Source organism: Stigmatopora nigra, chromosome 10 (genome assembly GCF_051989575.1).
Source record: "Stigmatopora nigra isolate UIUO_SnigA chromosome 10, RoL_Snig_1.1, whole genome shotgun sequence".
Classification (NCBI taxonomy): domain Eukaryota; kingdom Metazoa; phylum Chordata; class Actinopteri; order Syngnathiformes; family Syngnathidae; genus Stigmatopora; species Stigmatopora nigra.
The window spans coordinates 3,795,111-3,817,500 of NC_135517.1; the positions used below are offsets into that span (position 1 = coordinate 3,795,111).

Genomic DNA, 22,390 nt, shown 5'->3' on the forward strand with positions numbered 1-22,390 from the left:
TACCCTTGATTCAGCCATTTTTTTTGTTACAAATACAGCTTATATGCGAGTAAATACAGTATTACTATCTTTAGAAGGTAGTTAAGGGAGGTATTACCATTTGTAGTAGGTTTTTGAGTGTAACTTTGCGTTTTTTCTGGACAGATGGCAGCCAGCCGTCGTTACCGTCTCTGCCGTCGCTGGCCCAACCCTCGCTGACGCTGCCGAGTTTCCCGTATAGCGGCCGTGAGTCGGTGGAGCTGGCCTACCAAAGCGGTAAGTGGGTAAGTTGGGTAGAAGGAAGAAACGGGGGTGCTGATGCTTTTGTCTGTCCACCCGCACTCACTTTAGGTCAGTTCCAGGCAGGGCAGTTCCAACCGGCCATCCGGGTGGCCGACCTCCTTCAGCACATCACGCAGATGAAATGCGGACAAGGTTACGGTTTCAAGGAGGAGTATGAGGTCGGTGCCACTATAATATAGAAATTAAAATACAAAAAAATACTATTATTTGACATATTAGTTGCTCAGAATTTATGTGTGCAATTTGGGCTTGAAATGTTCCATTTTATTTTTTCATTTTAGGGAAAGTAGAATAGGAAAGTGGTTAAAATGATTAAAAATGTACCCCAATAATCTCTATGTTCACATTGAACGTCATGACTACATTTTTAGTTATTAATAAAATTAATATTTTTTTAATTTTGGAAGAATGTGGGTAGGAAAAATAAAAGGAAATTGTTTTTAAATTATGAAATAATATAATGAAGACCCTGACAATGTTTATATATGTATGTTATATTTTTATTTAGATATACTTTTGAATAGCAATTTAAAGGGGTATTTTTATCGTGATATATTTGACACATTTACCTCAATAAATTATTATATATTTTTTTTAATTTTAATAATAATTTCTTTAATGTATATTAATAAAGATATGTCATTTTATGGGTAAAAAACACCTTTTTCTGGTTGTAAAAAATACTCTTGTTAATTTTAATAATAATTTCTTTAATGTATATTAATAAAGATATGTCATTTTATGGGTAAAAAACACTTTTTTCTGGTTGGAAAAAATACTCTTGTTAATTTTAATAATAATTTCTTTAATGTATATTAATAAAGATATGTCATTTTATGGGTAAAAAACACTTTTTTCTGATTGGAAAAAATACTCTTGTTACCAGAATAAAGTTGTTTAATTTTGCAGGATTTTTTACATTTTTTTTTATAGTTTGGCCGATTATATACATTTTTTTTTAATTTATTACACCAACATTTTAATTGTTAAATTTGCCAGGATATTTGGTAAAAACAATACCAACCTTTCGAAGTAAAACTCACTTAGAAGTTATACTGTCATTTTGTAACATTGTGATTAAGAAAAGCCGGCAGCTAATGAGTTAAAAATGAAAAAAAATCGTCCTATTTCTCTTTTTTTCACAAGTGGTTTTGTCTTCAGGCTCTAGCAGAGGGACAGACGGCACCCTGGGAAACAGCCAAAAAAGATGAGAACCGCAACAAGAATCGCTATGGCAACATCATCGCTTGTGAGTACTGACGCTGTTTTTTTTCCTTCTTCTTCTTTTCTTTATTTGTCTCGTTAGCCTCCCGTCGTGGCCTTTAAGTTCCTCCGTTGCCTTTCTAGCACGCACTGGATTTTTCAATACTTTCATTTCTACACAAGTCCATGTCAAAAAACCAAATGAGCCCCCCCCCCCCCCAGGTAGCTTCCACTTAGCGACATTCAATTGGCTGGACATGAGTAGATCAACAAAAAAAGTCTCAAGGCGCCGCCATTGGAAAGGCAAAGGAAGTCAGTTGGTGGACATTTTAGGGTTTCGGGGGTTTAAAGATTGAGGAGACTGGAATTGGGTTTATTTTATTATTTTTTTTAAAGCGGCCCCTGAAGCTGGTTCAGCTCAGAAACATGAAATTTGCTGGATATTTCTATCATGGGTTAACCTACAAAAAAAGGCTCAAGGCGACAAGACTGGGAAGGCACAGGAAGTGAGGTCATTTTTGGGTGGAAATTGGCATTTTTGGTTGTGTTTTTTGGAGAATTTGTCTCACTGGAATTTTTTTTTAATTCGGGCCACTGAAACTAGTTAATTTTGGTAGACAAAAAGTGCATTTTATTGGAAAAATCTGTTTCTGAAACTAGTTTTATAGAATAATAACAAGATATTTGGTCAATTTATCCATCCTTAACAGACCTACAAAAAATCCTTAAGACACAGGATGTCAGATTTTAGCAATTCTATAAAAAAAACAGGCTTTCTGTAACTTTGTTTAAAAACTCTTAAGTGAAAGCAACCAAAGGAGTGCATTTTTGATTTGACATGGACTTGTGCACAAATGAGAAAGTATTGAGCAAAAAAAATAAAAAATCTAGTCCGTGGTAGAAAAGCAATGACCATGAGTAGACGCACCAAAAAGTTAGCTACAAAAAAAGACTACAATTCCGACTATTTCACTTTGAATCCGATGATTTGTTTGCTGGAATTGTTTGGAAAAATTCTGTCATACATATACATATACATATACATATACATATACATATACATATACATATACATATACATATACATATACATATACATATACATATACATATACATATACATATACATATACATATACATATACATATACATATACATATACATATACATATACATATACATATACATATACATATACATATACATATACATATACATATACATATACATATACATATACATATACATATACATATACATATACATATACATATACATATACATATACATATACATATACATATACATATACATATACATATACATATACATATACATATACATATACATATACATATACATATACATATACATATACATATACATATACATATACATATACATATACATATACATATACATATACATATACATATACATATACATATACATATACATATACATATACATATACATATACATATACATATACATATACATATACATATACATATACATATACATACATATATATACATATACATATCTTTTCATGTGTTTATTTATTAACTTACTTATATTAATTATCTATTTGTCTAAAATGCCTTTCCTATTCCTATTCTTGCTACTATGACAACAAAATTTCCCAATTATGTGATGAATAAAGTTATCTAATTTAATTCAAATCCATTTCCCCAAAATGTCTACAAAAGACAGCCCCACCAAAAAAGTCTTAAGTAACCTTTCTCCAAAATCCGTCCCTCTCATTTAAATCCGCCTTCACAATTTAACACCTAAAAAAACATGACCCCTATGTCCCCCTATTTCCTTTTTCCCCCCCGAATAAAACCACGTATAAAACACAACGGCTCGTTTGTTCACCCAAACAACGTCAATTTAAATAAGCAAACCAGCGGATCATCACCCCGACGCCATTTAAACGTGCAAAAAAACACATTAAAGGCCATCACGGCTTGTCAACGTGGACGTCTCGACGCAACGTGAGACGCACATCCGTAATTAAAGGTCGCCACGTCGTGTCGCCGCCGCCGCCTCGACACGGAGACCCGAAAACTCGCCAGGCGTAAAAAAAGCGCGCCCAATCAAATAAGCTGTCGACGTCGGCGTGACCCGCGGCACAGATGATGAATTTGCTATCGGCGCAAATGTTTTAATTACCGCTTGCCGGCTAATGGAAAATGTCCATCAAAAAAAAAAAAACGGCAACAAAAGCTCATTTTCTTAAGAAAAGATAGACCCAGGGGGAGGGGCTTGAGGATTTTTTTTTTTTTTGGTGACACGTTGTGTCGCCGGGTAAAACATTTGGCTCGAACTAGCTTTGACCTTTTTCCATTTTCTCGGAAGCTAAGCGAAGATTCAAACGCTTTTCGCGTATTGATCTCTGCTTGTTTGCCGCTCGGAGGGAAAAAAATATATATGAAATATCATTTGCCGCAACTAGCCGCTCTTCTACAAATATCTGACATTCTCCTTCACCCGCCGGCTTCTTTAAAAGCACCGGGAAGCCGTGACCCTAAAAGACCCCTCCGAGCGTTGCCGCCGCCGCCGTGTTTGCCTTCAAAGACGAGAAAGACGCATTTCTGGACATTTCGTAAAAGTCCTTGAGATGTTTTCAACGTTTAGCTTGGCTTGAGGAGATTTTTGGTCATGTGACGACATCAGAAAAGTCATGGGATACCTGCCGTTTTGGTTGGGAGTTTTTGGGGTCGTTTTTTGCTCAATTTCAGGTGTTTTTTCAAAATTTAGGCTCTGAGGTTAGTTTGATTTATGCATTAGAAATTTGGTACTGGTCACATGATTCACCAAAAAATCTTAAAAGTTAAGAGGATGTCTGACATTTTGGTTTTTGACCACTTTAAGGAGGTTTTTCCAAAATTTAGACCCTGAGGTTAGTTTGATTTATGCATTGGAAATTTGGTACTGGTCACATGACTCACCCAAAAGTCTTAAAAGTCAGAGGACAGCTGCCATTTTAGTTCTAAGGTCATTTTTGGCTGTTTTCAGGAGTCTTTTATGGAAATTCTGAGCCTGAAGCAGGTTTCACTCATCCAAGTGAAATATGTCAAGAGTGTAGTCTGCCATTTTGGTGGAAAATTGACTTTTAATGTCATGTTTGCCCATTTCTTAGATTTTTGAAGCCAATCTGGCTTGTCAAAATGAAATTTTATCAAAATTTCTGTCATAATTACACCCACAATAAAAACACAACTTTATTCACCCTGTATTCGGTAAATGTCATTGTCACAGTAGCAAGAAGGTGAGAATATAGAGACATAAATAAATGGGTCATTAATAAGTTAATAAATAAATAAATATATATAAAAAATACACAAAATGTAAAAAAAATAATACGCAAATGGAAATTGACAAACTAATAATAATATAACTAACCAAATTCATAGATAAATAAATAATTAAATTATTTTGGCCACTTCTGGCCAGAGTTCTTTTAAAAAAAACTTTCATTTCAGCCCCTAAAACCAGTTTAACTTATCAAATCAAAATCCCATCGCCTTTTTCATCTAACTAAAAAGCTTCATAAAAAAAACATGCCAAATGACTTCACAAAATAAACTTTTTTGTCAGTTTTCAAAAATTCAGAGTGACCCATCCAAATCAACATTGTTGGACATCTCTATCATGACTAGCTTTTCCAAAAAAAAATGCTCCAAAAGCTCGCTAGTACATTCATCTCGGTGTGGTTTGAAGCGGCTCCACCAAGACCAGAAAAAATATATCTTCTTGACTACACTTTTGCGAATGTGTATGTGTGTGTGTGTGTGTGTGTGTGCGGGCGGATGTGTCAACATTTCAGGTTGTTTGACACATCAGCTGGAGGGAGCTGTGAATTTAATAGGCTATTACACACTTTAATACCCTCCATCAGACGCGCGCCCAAGCCCGTTGTAGGCGGACGCATCCGTGCCACATAAACACGTGCGGCAGTCCATTAAAGCGGCAAACGCCTCCAGCTCGGACCGCTCGCCGCCGCTCGCCGCCGCCCGCTTAACTGATTAGCCAGATCCGTGACAGACGTCAGCGGAGAAGAGAAGATGAGAATGAGAGAGCCAGCCAGCGCTTTAAGATTTGGGCCAAAAGAAATCAATCAATAGAAAGCAGTGTCCTCTCACTCCGGAGCTTTTAAAAATCCATTTGGAAAATATTAGCTAACACCTCGACAGCGCCGTCCAATTTTGGGAGTTTGTTTTTGTTTTTTTTTTACATTTTTTTTCAAGTTCCAAAGGCGAGAAGAGGCCAACGAGGTCTGGAGTAGTTGCGCTCGCTAATGACTAAGTGGACTCGGTGACCTTTCACCTTTCGACTCGACTCCACGGCAACGCTAACAAAAATACCGCATTTTACTTGAACGATAGTCAATAGCCTGCAAAATTAATGACGGCGTATACGAGCAGTATATTACAAATATATACGAGAATGTAGCTTAACATAGAAAAATGTAGCTTAACATAAAAAATGGAACTTAACATAAAAGATGTAGCTTAACATAAAAAAATGGAACTTAACATAAAAGATGTAGCTTAACATAAAAGATGTAGCTTAACATAACAAATGTAGCTTAAGATAAAAAATGTAGCTTAAGATAAAAAATTTGGCTTAACATAACAAATGTAGCTTAAGATAAAAAATGTAGCTTAAGATAAAAAATGTAGCTTAACATAAAAAATGTTGCTTACATAAAAAATGTAGCCTAACATAAAAATGTAGCTTAACCTAAAAAGATGTAACTTAACATAAAAAAAATCTAGCGCTAAATAAAAAATGTAGCTTAACATAAAAAATGTAGCTTAACATAAAAAATGTTGCTTACATAAAAAAATGTAGCCTAACATAAAAATGTAGCTTAACCTAAAAAGATGTAACTTAACATAAAAAAATCTAGCGCTAAATAAAAAATGTAGCTTAACATAAAAAATGTAGCTTAACATAAAAAATGTAGCTTAACATAGAAAATGTATCTTAACATACAAAAATGTAGCTTAACATAGAAAAATGTAGCTTAACATAGAACAATATAGGTTAACATAGAAAAACAACATATGGCCATCATTGTATCATTTTCAGTTTTTAATCAAAACCTGCTTTTAAATGGCTTCAAAGTCTAGGAAGAAAAAAAAACCCTTAAAGGACGTATATGGGATTTGATAGGAGACTTAAGCTGGTAAAAACGAGCTTTGGTGGCCTCAGGGCTGCCACCAAAAGCTCTTTTCACACTTTGACCATGATTTAAAATGAGTTTACCACTCGTACACGACCAGCGCATTTGAAGCGGAAGGTCGGCAGGCCTCTCCATTCAAATGGATTGGCCTTCTACTCTAGTTGACAATATTTTTTGGGTTGTTTATTTTAATAGCTTAAGAAACTTCTTCCTTTCTTCTCTTTTTTAACGTGTTTTTCTCACAATATTGCTACATTTTCAACATTTTAAAGGTTCTTTATTGTAGGAATTTGCACACACCTGGCCACCCCTCTCCGATATAGTCTGCTTTTAGTCAACTGTGATAGTCTCCAGCACCCCACAATGTTGAAAATAAACGTGCGAACACGTCAAAATGAAAGTTATCCCAGCACTTGTGGAAATGACTTCTTTGCTTAGTAGCAGAATTGCAAATGGAGTCCCTTCGGGAGGCCAATTGTCTAAGTTTGACTCAAAGTGAACCGGTGGACTATTTAAAACTCTTTGAGTGGAGTTGAGCTAGTTTATGTGCACACACACACACACACACACACACACACACACACACACACACACACACACACACACTTACACACACTTACACACATAATGCTTCTCTTCAAACCTGTGGACTGTGTCCAGCTCGCCTTGTGTTTTGGAGCCAGCGCCTCCTGCCAAGTGGGCCCAATTAGCGGCTAGGCTAGGCTGCCCTCCCCAGGCGGGCTAGCCTTAGCCTGGAGAAGAGCAAAAAAAAGCACCCCACTGCGCCCCACCACGCGCCCTAACCCAACCTGACCCCCCTCCCGGGCTTCTGCATGCAGGCCGCCGCCGCCGCGTCACGGCTTTTTCCGACTGGCAATTAGTGTTAAAACCTTTAGTTTCCGCCGCGGACTAAAATATCGAACTCTGGAATTATAAATCCCGCCAGCTATAAAATGCATAATTAAGGAAAAGACAAATACGAGTTGCACATGGTCACATTTTGTGGGGATTTAAAAAAAACATATACCGTATTTTCACGACTATAAGGCGCACTTAAAAGTCTTAAATTTTCTCCAAAATAGACAGTGCGCCTTATAATCCAGTGCGCCTTATATATGCAAAAAAAAAAAAAACAGAAAACGAAAAACCACCACTGTCGGATATTAAAAAAACCACAAACGCCTGAACTGATACAATACTGTTAAATATACAGATGCCATTTTAGTTTACAACATCTTCCATCATATAGCTCCTCCCCCACTGCAAGATTTTATACCAAAAAAATCCAAAACATCAACAATGGCTGGCTCTAGAGGTGACTGTAAAGTAGTGAGTGCTCCATACCTGGAATTCAATAGCAATTAGTATTATTGTAATTTTTGTGGTGACTGCATTAGTTTGGCTGTTTTTGCTGTGAAAGGCAGCGATTTGTGGGTGGACGTAACTTTAGGCGTTTTGTGTTTGTGCTGTTATCTGACCCCACAGACGATCACACCAGAGTGCGACTTCAGCCGCTGGATGGCGAGCCCCATTCCGACTACATCAACGCCAACTTCATTGACGTGAGTTTGCCTTAAAAAAAAATTATACAAAAAGTCAGGGGCTTGATGTTTAGATTCCATAGGACGATGGAGTTTGGAACTGTTTTTTAATAATTCAGCCCCTTAAGACAGTTCCACTTAGCAACATGAAATTTGGGAGACATGTCAATCATGAAGTGACCCACCAAAAAACTCTGGAGGCACTACCCATGAAAATGCACAGAAAGGCTGCTGATTTTGCCTTGATTAGTAGCTGTCATTTCATTGGATGACAAAATTTGGAACAGTTTTTTTTGCCAGTTTTAATTCTGAAAATATTAGAATATATTAGATAAGGGTAGACTAGATTAGACTAGGTTAGACTAAATTAGACTAGTTTAAACTAGTTTAAACTAGATTAGACTAGATTAGTTTACACTAGATTAGACTAGATTAGTTTGGACTAGATTAGTTTAGACTAGATTAGTTTGGATTAGATTAGACTAGTTTAAACTAGATTAGACTAGTTTAAACTAGGTTAGACTAGTTTAAACTATATTAGACTAGATTAGTTTACACTAGATTAGACTAGATTAGTAAAATTAGACTAGATTAGTTTAGACTAGATTAGACTAGATTAATTTAGACTAGATTAGACTATTATATTAGATTAGACTAAATTAGATTAGACTAGATTAGATTGGACTGGACTAGGTTGGACTAGACTAGATTGGACTATATTAGATTAGACAAGAGAAGATTAGACTAGATTAGTTTAGACTAGATTCGTTTAGTCTAGATTAGACTAGTCTAGATTAGACTATATTATATTAGACTAGACTCTATTCATCCCGTATTGGAGAAATTTCACTGTCAGAGTAGCAATAGGTTGAGAATACAGACACAGCAAAACACATTTTAGACATAAATAGGTCATAAATAAGTAAATAAATGTGAAAATATGAAATATAATATGACATTCAGTCCACATTTCATTCATGAGTAGGCCCACAGGTTAGGTTTGATCTTTTTGGGCATGAGTCACTCAATAGACATTGTCTGTTAACCCTTTCCCCTCCAACGAATGGGACCTCAATCATTGTCAATGGCGGACAAAAAGTTAATGAGTTAATGAGATCAATGGGAGGAAGGAAGGTTACCATGAGAAGAAGGAGAAGGAGATGAGAGCCAAACAAGTGGAAATGAGAAAATTAAAAGCCTAACAAACGCGCCACAAAAGCCCCCGTCGGAGGCTCTTTTTAATGAAAACGTGAAAGTGATGAATGTTTTCACGGCTTTTGTCACGATGACAAGGGCGAGGACGTCCCTCCCACCCACCTACCCCCGTGCGTGGAGGGGAAATCAAACCCACCCTGGGGGTAGGGGGGGGCGCTATTATTTAATATGATATTTATGTATGACTTGCAACCTTGACTGGGGAGATGGAGATAATTAGGAGAGGAAATGAAAAAAGGAAGCAGAGAAAACAATTCATTTCTTTCTGGGTGTCGCTTAGGAGAGACAAAATATCATCAAACGGACTCGATTTTAATGTTTCATCTGAGCTCATGTCGCTTTTCATTTAGTGGCCAAATTAAAAGGATAAAATAACATGGACATTTTTCTGGCATGGGGCCAAAGGAATTAATATCAATATGTATGGGGATATCATTGACATAGTTTAATATTGTTTTAAGCAATTGTAAACACACCAATGTGTACATTAATGTCAAAGTACCAAATTGTATATGCCAATGGTGTCAAAGTGGTGGCCCAGGGGCTAAATTTGGCCCGCTACATCATTTTTTTGGGGCCCGAAAAAGTAAATTAATGAGTGTTAACTTTTTCTTTTAGGATCAAATTAAAATGAAGAGTATGGATTTATATTAAATTAACTGATTTTCCCCCTTTTAAATCAATAATTGTCATTTTTTAATCATTTTTTTTCTGTTTTTAGTTAAAAAAAATCCTTTTGTAAAATCTAAAAATATATTTTAAAAAAGCTAAAATTAAGATTGTTTTAGATCTATAAAAAAACTGAATATTTGTGATTTTTTAATCAATTTTTCTGTTTTTAGTTCAAAAATAATTTTGGAAAATCTAAAAATAGATTTAAAAAAATGGAAATATTCTGGGATTTTAATCCAATTCTTTTAATCCATTTATAGAAAAAAAATCTAAATATTATATCTAAAATGGTCCGGCCCACATAAAATTGAGTTGACCTTAAAGCGGCCCGCAAACCGCAAGTCTGACACCCTTGCTATAAACAAACTATACTGAAATATTTTATAAATGTGTTTGTTTTTCAGGGTTATCACCGACCCAGACATTACATCGCCACACAAGGTAAGTCCAAAGTTTTCCCAAAAAAATGTACCGAATTTTGTTGACCAAATTACCGTCAAATGACAAAACCCCGTTTTATTTTGAAGGCCCCATGCAAGAAACGGTGAGGGACTTTTGGCGGATGGTGTGGCAGGAGAACTCGGCCTCCATCGTCATGGTGACCAACCTGGTGGAGGTGGGCAGGGTGAGCGGTTCGCAACGCTGGGGCGGGGCCGGCCTGGAACGCCGTTTTCAAAGCCGTTCCGCCGCTCGCAGGTCAAGTGCGTCCGCTACTGGCCCGACGAAACCGAAGTGTACGGCGACGTCAAAGTCACGTTGGTGGAGACGGAGCCGCTGGCCGAGTACGTCATCCGAACCTTCACCGTGCAGAAGGTAACCGAAACGCGCCTGCTTGGCATTTTGACTTATTTCAATAGCCTAGGCCCACATGTGTTAAAGTGGTGGCCCGGGGGCCAAATCTGGCCCACCGCATCATTTTGTGCGGCCCGGTAAAGTAAACGATGATTGCCAACTTTCTGTTTTAGGATCAAATTAAAACGAAGAGTATAGATGTATATTACATTTCCTGATATTCCCCCTTTCAAATCAATAATTGTCATTTTTTTAATCAATTTTTCTGTGTTTTTAGTTCAAAAATCCTTTGGTAAAATCTAAAAATATATTTAAAAAAAGCTAAAGTAAACATTGTTTTAGATCTATAAAAAACTGAATATTCAGGAATTTTAATCTAGTTTTTTAATCCATTTAAAAAAAATTAAATATTATATATAAAATGAAATTGAGTTGATGTTAAAGCACCCCGCGAACCAATCCGAGTCTGACATCCTTGCATTACATAGTCAACAGAAAAGATACACCTAGTTGAAAACAAAAGGTACAAATACCTTCCCCAAAAACCAAAACGCTAAACTACATAATAACAAAGTGACAAGAAAAAGTGTAAATAATCCAAAAACACAAAAAAATACACACCACATAACAAACACTTACAAGTACACACACAAAGTGAAAAAGTATGGAGGAGGTAGTAAGGATTAGAATGCTGGAAAATGCACTGACAGACAGACAGACACACAGCCATGATAGACGTTGACTCCAACTCGTAAGCTTCTCAAGTCAAAGTCAACTGAGTAAGCGCTAACATACACACACACACACACACACACACATATACACACATACATATACACACACTTCACAATTTCAAAGTACAACGCCTTCCTAATCCCGAATTTGCATCGCCAGCTCGACAGCGGCGTCGACCGAGGTGAATTTGGCTCAGGCTGGCGGCCATGTTGCCGGGGGCGGTGGCCACCCAAACAAACTCTGTTGCGGGGTGCCGTGGCCTTTGAAAATAATCACAAACTGCTCATTTTTTCTTGGGATTTAAGTCAACTATTTTGGGGGTCTAAAGAGGGTCATCCAAATAACTAAATCACAACTTCATTTTTCAAGTTCCCATTTATTTTGTCATCACAATACTACCATCCATGGTTGCCCCGCCTACATGTCGGCCATGTTGGTGGGGGCAGACAACCATTGAAATGTGCTAAAGGTTCCAACACTTTTCCCCATGTTAACGTTTTTAGCTAGTTTAGTTACTTCTGGCCACACAAAATGATGCGTTGAACCAGATTTGGCCCCGGGCCACCACTTTGACACCTGTGATTTACAGAAAATGACCCAAAATTAACAGGAATTGAAAAAAACCCTCTTATATGCGCAACAGTTACCAGAAAGTCAACCAAAACTGATGCAAAAATCCCCAAAAGTCAACCGTAAATGACCAAAAATCAATAGCAAGCAACTAAGTATGCAAAAAAAATTAAAAAATCAACTTTAAGTGCACATTGTTACAAAAGTAAACATGTGTGAGACTTTGCTGTTTATGATAAGTAAACAAAGAAGATGGATGAGTCATTTCCCTTCTAGCTGTAGATGTTTCCATTGTTAGTAAGTAAGACGCATGTGCGCTGCTTTTTTCACGCCGTCCTCCTCGCCATAGATTTTTCCGAGAGGAAGTGGGAGGCGGCCTGCGTCCTTTCTTTTCCTCCCTCTTCAATAATTCACTAGGATCGATTGCGGAGAAGGGAGGGCTGCTTCTTCTCACTCGGTGGTCTCGCAGGTCATAATAGTGACGCCCAAGTAAGCGCAGGTAGAGGGTGAAAGGACGAAAAGACCAACAAAAAAATATTTTTTTCTAGGGAAATTGAATTGCTAGGCGACCAATCGCTGCCAGATCTTCTACTCAACATGATTGGACATCATTCTCCTTCAGTAGAGTGTATAGCAGATGCTTTGGATAAAATAATAGGTGGAGAAATATTGTTTCAATGCGTTAACTTGGATGGAATTATTGCCCCTACCAAAATGGCCGCCCATAGACCATTTAATACGGAAAATGTTTGCTTAGAAACGTCAATGGCAGCGACGATATGTAAAAAAATAATAATAACAGATGCTTTGATAGTGTTAAATATTCCATTATATGTATTATATATTTGATATTTTGTTATTTTAGATAAATATTTTTTAAAAAGAAAAATATGCTAGTTCTGAATGTCAACGCATTGACTTTGACGGGAGCAAGATGGCCACCCAGACGCCATCTTCAGGTGCTTTTGCCGCGATTAGACCCATTTAAAGGGTTAGGGTTAGAGTTAGAATTCATTAGACGCTGACTAGAAATAAATTCATTTAAAATCTGGGTAAAATCACAAAAATATTTTTTATTTACCTGTACCAAGATGGCCGTCCTGAAATCCTAACTTCAACGAACAAACATAGATTGTACGTGTATTTCTGACAAACTTGATTTATGAAAAAACATTTGGACGGCAGTCATAAAACGTGAACCTTTGACAAAGGTAGAGTGTGATTTATGAAAAGATGAAGCCCCCCCCCCCTGACCCCCCACTTTAAAGCCCCCCCTAGAGTAAAGTCTCACTCTGCCACTTTCTGGCGGTGCTTAATCTCCGGGCGGATTAGTTTTTAAGACAGCTTTTCATGGAGAGCCATCGTTGCAATTAAAAGACGTGAGACGAGGTGACGAACCCGCTCGGCTTCCCGTCGTCTTTTGTTGTCAAGCGCCCCCCCAAAAAAACACACGCACACACACACGTATACACACACATAAATACACACAACAGTGTGCCAAAGACCTTCAGCTGAATATTAAATGACAACTCCAACACACCCACGCACATAAACACAAATAAATACTCACCACCCCAACAGCCAGAAAAATACATAAATCCGTACACACACACCGGCGCACAAATATAATAATGCGCAGCAGCATAAACACACCCCAGTAGACATTTTGGAACGACACACACTTATACTCATCATCACATTAACACGATCCACACACACACACACTAGAAACACATTAAACCCACAGTCATATAGAGAAATCAAATAAAAATAATATATACACACTTCACTTCATTAATATATGTCCATTAACGTGTAATCATTTTGTAAAATCTAAAAATAGATTTAAAAAAGCTAAAATAAACAGTTTTAGATGTATAGAAAACTGAATATTCTGAGCTTTCTAATCCATTTAAAAACCAAAAAAAATCAAAATATTATATCTAAAATGGTCTGGCCCAGATCAAATCAACAAATAATTGTATGTATTCAAGTATACTTTAGCTCAACGGTGTCAAAGTGGTGGCTCGGGGGCCAAATCTGGTCCGCTGCATCATTTTGTGCGGCCCGGGAAGTGCCTACTTTCTGTTTTAAGATCAAATTCAAATGAAGAGTATAGATGTATATTAAAATTTCCTGATTTCCCCCCTTTTAAATCAATAATTGTCATTTTTAATCATATTTTCTGGGGATTTTTGGGTCATTTTTTGTGGCGATGTAGCTAACCAGCGTCATCTTGTTTTTTTCAGAAGGGTCACCACGAGCTACGAGAACTGCGCCAGTTCCACTTCACCAGCTGGCCCGACCACGGCGTTCCCTGCTACGCCACGGGCCTTCTAGGCTTCGTCCGCCAGGTCAAGTTCCTCAACCCACCTGACGCCGGACCCGTGGTGGCCCACTGCAGGTACGCCTTTTCAGCCATTTTCCCTCATAAAATGAGGCCATCCAACAGTCATAACTACAACTTTTCTCGCCCTAAACCACTGATTATCATGTTTTGCTACGATCATATTTTCCCAGTTTCCTCCCTTATTTTGTCTGTGGGGGGTGTCGTTGTTGTTGTTTTTCTTGTTTTTTTTTTTTTATGCGCGTTTACAATGTTGCAGAGTCGACATTAATCACTCAGATGACAGCTAATCTACTGGGGCCCTTCACCCCCACCTTCCCATTTTTTTCTATTCTGCTCACAAATCCAAAGCCCCCCTCCTCGTTCATCCATTCATTTACCCATTCATCCTTTCATAGGTCAGCCTTTGGGGCCTTAACATATTTGTTATAAAAGTGTGGTTTACGTGACAATATAAAAATGCCACCAGAGATAAGATAAATCCATTAAAAATGTTAATTTGAGGGGAGGGGCCTTGAAATGGATGAACTCATTGGCTGCCATTAATGGCAATTTTTTTTAAACTAATTCATAGTTTGTCATTTTTGTTTACTTATTTCTTAAAAGAAAATAAGATATTTTTAATTCACTTTAATATCTAAAAAGTACATTTATTTTTATACAAGCCGGTCCAATGTGCTTGTTAATTTTTGTGCTATTAAAAGAAAATCATTATTCAATAATTTATTTATTTTTTATTAATTAATTAACTTTATTAGGATCCAACAGCCGTTTCTGGTCACCATAAAAAAATTCAACTCTCAATGTTGGACGGTTTGGACAAACGTAGCGATAGAATCTTAACATACACACACACACACACACACATACACATAAATCATGAGAAAACATATTTTTTCAAATGAAACCTCACAAAAATAATACAAAGTAAACACTCATTATTTTTTCTTGCTTTTAATGGGTGACTAAGAGTAGCTAATGAGTTCATGGCAAAAAAAACATTATTTTAACTTAGCTTTTTTAAAGATGAAATGAGATATGCTGTTTTTTCTCATTTATTTTAATGAGTGAGTTCAGTAAGTTAATGGCATTTCCTTCCGTTCGTCGTGGAAAGAAAATGGACACGAAAACATGACAACACGTAGAAACTGAGCTTTCTGGTGGTTTTCTCTTTTTTTTTTAGCGCCGGTGCCGGCCGGACCGGATGCTTTATCGCCGTGGACATCATGTTGGACATGGCGGAGAACGAGGGCGTGGTGGACATCTTCAACTGCATCCGTGAACTGCGATCGCAAAGAGTCAACATGGTTCAAACAGAGGTGAACTTTTTTTTATAGGTCACTTCTTTTAAGTACTTATGCTTAAAATGTGTATATGAGTATACATATAAGATGCTCCCTGATTTTTTTTTCATATGTATATGTATATACATATTAAGGGTGTCAAAGTGGCGGCCCGGGGGCCAAATCTGGCCCGCCGCCTCATTTTTTGCGGCCCGAGAAAGTAAATCATGAGTGCCTACTTTCTGTTTTAGGATCAAATTAAAATGATAGATATAGATGTATATTAAATTTCCTGATTTTCCCCCTTTTAATTCAATAATTCATTTTTAAGTCATTTTTTTAATCATTTTTTTCAGTTTTTAGTTCAAAAATCATTTTGTAAAATCTAAAAATATATTTCAAAAAAGCTAACATAAACATTGTTCTAGATCTATAAAAAACTGAATATTAAGGGCTTTTAATCCAGTTCTTTTAATCCATTTATTAAAAAGAAATTGAAATATTATATTTAAAATGGTCCGTCCCACATAAAATCGAGTGTATGTTAATGTAGCCCGCCAACCAACCCGAGTGTGACACCCTTGATATATATCTTACACACGGGTGCGACTTATAGTCCGAAAAATACGCCAATTGCATTGTAAGCCATGCTTTAGTTTTTTCATTCATTTTTTGTGGGTCACTTCATTTGAGAATTACACAAGTCAAAATGGCTAGAATTCCAAAAACGACATATTTCGTCAATGCGAATTCCATCCGGATGAGTAGATTTAGAACAGTTCATCTTTTAAAAGGCTGAGGTGGAGGCGGCCGTGAGGGCATTTGCGTCATGGCCGCAGACAGCGGCCCGCGGCTGAAATGATATTTTGAAAAAAATCTCCCTTCCGCCAGGGCCACAATCAAAATGCGCCACAGCAAAGTTAGCACAACAGATGCGGCGGTATAAAGCGGGGCCGCCGGGGCGACACCATTAGCATGCGCCGTGTGGCGCCGCTTTCGGCACAAAGGGCGCGCTTGATCCCGAGTGCGGATACGCTGTGGCCGACCTGCCTTCATTTTAATTCAGTGCTAAAACCTGCCAAAAAATCACTTGTGACGTTTTGGCTTGTTTGACAAACAAAGTGGGTTTTTTTAAAGATTTTTTTTTGTGGGTTTACTCGCGAGGACTGACCAATGGCATAGCAAGTCAAAATTATACGGCACGGGTGTCAAAGTGGCGGCCCGGGGGCCAAATCTGGCCCGCCGCATCATTTTTTTGTGGCCCAGAGAGTAAATGATGAGTGCCGACTTTCTGTTTTAGGGTTAAATTAAAATGAAGAGTATAGATGTATATTAAATTTCCTGATTTCCCCCCTTTTAAATCAATAATTGTCATTTTGAAGACACTAAAAGGTCAACTTAAAACAAAAATGTGGATTTTTGGTGAAATTTCAGGATACTTTTTCTCTATACCAATTTTCATCTTGATACATTCATTTAGCTTCAATGAGTCATTTATCAAAGTATTAAAGTAATACTAAAGGCAATTAAAATGCTGCAAAAAAATGTGCGGCCATTCTGTGGACTTTAAATAATTACTTTTTGGTCAATCTGAATTTAAATGAAATCTTATGGCAGATATTCCATGGATTTTGGGTGACCTTTTGTGGATAATTGTTGGGGACTGAATTTGGAAACAACGAAACCAATTACATAAAGTGTACTTTGAACCAAAATGGTAGACTAGCAATGTCCTTTTTTGCATATTCTGTCGCGTCTGTCCACTGTCATTTAAACTGTTGTCATTTTGTTTCAGGAGCAGTACGTATTTGTCCACGACGCCATCTTGGAGGCGTGTCTTTGTGGCAACACCGCCATCCCCGTCTGCGACTTTCGGGCCATCTACTACAACATCAGTAGATTGGACCCTCAAACCAACTCCAGTCAGATTAAAGATGAGTTCCAGGTAAGAAGGAAAGAGGGAGGAGCTTAAAGAACCTTGATATTACCCTTATTCAATTCTTTCGCCCTAGACTCTCAACATAGTGACCCCTAGAGTGCGACCAGAGGATTGCAGCGTGGGTCTTCTACCCCGAAACCACGACAAGAACCGAAGCATGGACGTTCTGTCGGCCGACCGTTGCCTCCCTTTTCTCATTTCCGTGGACGGCGAGAGTTCCAACTACATCAACGCGGCGCTCATGGACGTAAGGCGGACTTTGGAAAAAATACTGTATTTTCACAGCCATACGGCGCATGGCATTTAAAGACTGAGTTAACAATGAGATTCCTCCGTCTGTTACGTGCAGAGTCATAAGCAGCCGGCCGCCTTCATCGTTACCCAGCATCCTTTGCCAAACACCATGGGCGACTTCTGGAGGTTGGTGTTCGACTACAACTGCTCGTCCATCGTCATGCTCAACGAGATGGACGCCGCACAGGTACCGATTCATGACGACGAATAGGAGAGCAGACGTATTTTGACAAGATATTTCAAGGTTTTCAGGTCGCTATGCTCGCTGTCTGCCACTAAGGGCGCTATATGTCCATTTTAACCGGGAGTTTAGCGCTGTTGATAGCATTTTCGCTAGCTAGGGTTAAATAGGCTGCGCTATGAGTTGTGGATTGGCTAGCTACTGCTAGCTTTCGCTAAATTGCGAATCTAAATTCCAGCCAATCACAGGCTACAAGGACAAAAAGGACAACCAATCATAGCTAGCTAGCTTCATTAGCTCTCATTAATATGTGCTGTCCCTCATTAAATAAGTCAAATTAGTGGTAGCTAGGTTGAGATTAAGGTTACTAATATGTAGTGTGATAGTTAGGTCAGGACACGTGTGTCAAAGTGGCGGCCCGGGGGCCAAATTTGGCCCACCATATCACTTTGTGTGGCCCAAGAAAGTAAATGATGAGTGCCGACTTTCTATTTTAGGATCAAATTCAAATGATTATAGATGTATATTATATTTCCTGATTTAAATCAATAATTGTCATTTTTTTAAACATTTTTTCTGTGTTTTTAGTTCAAAAACCATTTTGGAAAATCTAAAAAATATAGACAAATATTTTCTGTTTTCCACTTTAATATGGAACATAATGATTAAAAGGATTAGGATGATATAATACTTTATTATTGTTGTTTTTTTTTTGTGTTTCTGTCAGCTTTGCATGCAATACTGGCCGGAGAAAAGCTTGTGTTGTTACGGCCCAGTTCAAGTGGAGTTCATCTCGGCCGACATCGACGACGACATCATCAACCGCATCTTCCGGATCTGCAACATGGCCAGGGTAAGGAGGCCCCGCCCCCTCCGCCGCCATCCCCCCTCCACTTGCGATCGATCGCGCGGACTGGCCGACCGGCCGCCTCTCGGCATCGCTGGAGCGTGAAATAGTCGGAAGCGCGTCGGCGTTGGGCCGCCGTGGGCGACAGAGGTGGAATGGGGCTATTAACCTGGGAGGCGGAGGACACGCTTCTGGACTCTTTCCCTTCATAAAGGAAAATGGAGTCTTTGGAAAATAACACAACGCAATTGTTAAGCAATAGAAATCAAGCACAAAAGTCATTAGAATTGACCAAAAAGCTGACAAAGCGCTACTTATACATCTTAAAGAAGCTCCTCCCTATCCAGTATCAAGGAGCTAGAAAAAGCACAAACATTTTTCAAAATAAAATAATTTTAGGTCAATTTCGGGTCACTCGGTGTTCAGTTTACTATATTTTCACGACTATTCGACGCATCGCATTTAAAGGCGAAGTGTCAATAACGAGTGCTATTTCTGTATTTTACACATACAAAGGACGCAGCGTTTTTATAGACTCAGTCAGGCATGGCAAAACAAAACATACATGCTAAAAACACGTTTTTAAAAAGGAAACAGAAACAAAACCGAGTTCGGTTGTACTTTATTTCGCCATTTTACAATGTACACACATCATCATCACCCACAAATCCATCAGAGTCCTCATTTTCTGTGTCCTAATTGAACAATTGTCCATTGAAAACACAGTTTAATACATTCATCCAGGTGGCCACAATCCATTCGTAAATAGTAGCTAACTGCTAGCTAGCGTAACTTTTCCAACACTGCTTTCCACGCTTTGTTAATTTTGAGTCACTTTACGGTTCATTGTTGACTTTCTGATGATTTTGGACAGCCCCAAGATGGCTACCGGTTGGTGCAGCATTTCCAGTTCATCGGTTGGCCGGCCTACAGGGACACGCCCCTTTCCAAGCGCTCCGTCCTGCAGCTGGTGCGCCGACTGGCCAAGTGGCAAGAACAGTACGACGGCGGCGATGGGCGCACCGTCGTCCACTGCCTGTGAGTAAAATCACAAAAACACAAAAATATATATATCAAAAAATGAAAGAATTTGGACCATATTTAGGTCAACAACGTCTCTCAAAAGAACGAATTAGGAAAATATGAGAACAATGAGATTAAAATTGATACTATTAATACATGAGCTACAAGAGCGTATTAGTACAAATCCTTGTATTGATTATAATTTGATGTAGATTATCCTAAAGATTAAGGATTAAGTCATCTGTTACTAATAATACGCTTTGATTCTCATACTCAGTATACAACTTTATTCTCCTACTAACAATACAACTTTTTTTACTCGTACTAACAGGACAACATTATTTGCGTACTAGTAGTAAAACTAATGGTACAACTTTATATCTTAAAAATGAGTATAACTTTATTCATGTACTAATTGCATGACTATTTTCGTACTAATAGTACAACTTTAAATTTGTAGTTTGACTTTTTACAGGTATTTACAGTATTACTGTATTGTTGTCATAATAAAATAATAAAACGTGTTATTATGACAACTTAATTGTCATACTAATACTGTGACTTTTCTCATACTAACAAGTACAATTTTATTCAGGTGCTTATAGTATGACATTGTTTTCATAAAGGAACAACTTTATTCAGGTCTTGAGTACAACTTTTTCAGGTAAAAATATTAAACTACCATATTTTCTCACATATAAGCCGTATTTGTAACCCAAAAAAAATGATCACCTAATCAAGGGTGCTATACTCTTTCACCTGTAGAAAATTAACATTTACTATTTGTTGGTTATTTTCAGTTTTGCAGTAATAAAAAAACAACCATTACTGGATGAATTACTAACTCCTTTATAGTTTTGACCCCAAAAAAATACTTTTTATTCATACAGTATCACAGAAATACCACGTGTGATGATTTTTATTAAGATTTTCCCTTCAAAGTAACACATTTGTACTGTATTGTGTATTAAAACCAAATCGTGGCACAATCAAGTTAAGTGATGCACTTTTTTTTGGTGGCCTAGGACGGGCGGCGGGCGCTCCGGCACCTTTTGTGCCATGTGCAGCATCAACGAGATGATCCAGCAGCGGAATATCGTGGATGTTTTTCACACCGTCAAAACGCTACGCAACAATAAGACCAACATGGTGGAGACTATGGTGAGCGAACTTTCGCGACTTTATATAAAAATGGTTTATATTTGGTCATCAAAACAAAGCAGGAACTAAAATTCAGACATACAAAATCAAATACATCTACATTAGCACGTTAGCATTGCTTTACTGAAGCTAATCTGGCTGCGAAAGATAACATGCTAACCACTTACAAAGTTTAAAGCTAACTGTTAGCGACGAGCGTGCACTTTTGTTGACCATTTCAAAATAAGAGCACGTCATGGTCCACAAAAAAGCAATATTTCAAATTATCACCAAGATCGCTTTCTGCCTTTACGACAAAATGAAATAGTCAAAACATTCAATAATTTGGCTTCAAACTTGGTAACTGGACAGGAGAGCAGCCATTTTGGATCCAATCAATGCTTTTGATGGCCTCTCATAAGCACAAGGACAAAAATAACAGCAGTTTTTTACCTATTTCATATTTACAGAAAGCATCTTATGCATTGATTTAAAAAAGATAATCCAGTCTTCCCTCGATTATCGCAAATTCATATTTTTTTTCTGCTATTGATCATTTAATTTTAGTTTTTTAAATTCATAAAATGGTAAACATCCATTTTGGTTTATTAATATCTGTCACAAGTGGTTAAAATTGACAATATTTTTGCGTATCGGCAATAATTCACGAGCAGAAAAATTTGCAACAGGCCGACGCCCACCGTCATTTTGACGTTTGTCTTGTTTTTTTTTATTTGATTTTTTTTTAAAGGAACAATACAAGTTCTGCTACGAAGTGGCCTTGGAGGCGCTCAGCTCCTTCTGATGGGTCGCCGGCCGGGCTTCTTTGCGCCGAGCGGTCGCCGGGGCGGGGCTCGTCGCGTCACGTCGGCTTCCGTCAACCCCGAGGGACGAAAAAAAATGAATTAAAAAAATCAAAGGACGGCGGGTTTGTCGTACGGTCGGGCGGGTTTTGAATGTGGTCGCCCACGCGTTGACTTGTTGTTGCCTTTTGGCCCACCCGAGCTGACCGATTAACCCCTCGATGCCCACATCTTGAAATCAATCGCATACGGCGCCCCTTGCGTGCGGAAAATATCCGAAATTTTAAGATCTTCAATTCCGCCAAAAAAAAGAAAGAAAAAAAAG

General features: G+C 37.8%; 1 protein-coding gene across 5 annotated transcripts in view; it reads left to right on the forward strand.

Moving 5' to 3' along the window:
- ptprt (protein tyrosine phosphatase receptor type T) overlaps positions 1-22,390 on the forward strand; it is an 85,855-nt gene that overhangs the window by 61,602 nt on the left and 1,863 nt on the right. For 4 of the 5 annotated variants that reach the window (XM_077725968.1, XM_077725966.1, XM_077725969.1 and 1 more), the window contains 16 exons: positions 145-255; positions 331-440; positions 1,444-1,531; positions 8,169-8,245; positions 10,516-10,552; positions 10,639-10,736; positions 10,808-10,924; positions 14,458-14,612; positions 15,739-15,874; positions 17,634-17,783; positions 17,851-18,024; positions 18,127-18,258; positions 18,980-19,105; positions 19,974-20,137; positions 21,148-21,283; positions 22,014-22,390. The exon at positions 22,014-22,390 is cut by the window's right edge and continues 1,863 nt beyond it. In XM_077725968.1, the coding sequence (XP_077582094.1) occupies positions 145-255; positions 331-440; positions 1,444-1,531; positions 8,169-8,245; positions 10,516-10,552; positions 10,639-10,736; positions 10,808-10,924; positions 14,458-14,612; positions 15,739-15,874; positions 17,634-17,783; positions 17,851-18,024; positions 18,127-18,258; positions 18,980-19,105; positions 19,974-20,137; positions 21,148-21,283; positions 22,014-22,067 (1,865 nt within the window). In that variant the 3' untranslated portion in view covers positions 22,068-22,390. The remainder of the gene's footprint in view (positions 1-144; positions 256-330; positions 441-1,443; positions 1,532-8,168; positions 8,246-10,515; positions 10,553-10,638; positions 10,737-10,807; positions 10,925-14,457; positions 14,613-15,738; positions 15,875-17,633; positions 17,784-17,850; positions 18,025-18,126; positions 18,259-18,979; positions 19,106-19,973; positions 20,138-21,147; positions 21,284-22,013) is intronic. The other variant, XM_077725967.1, reaches the window with a different exon arrangement.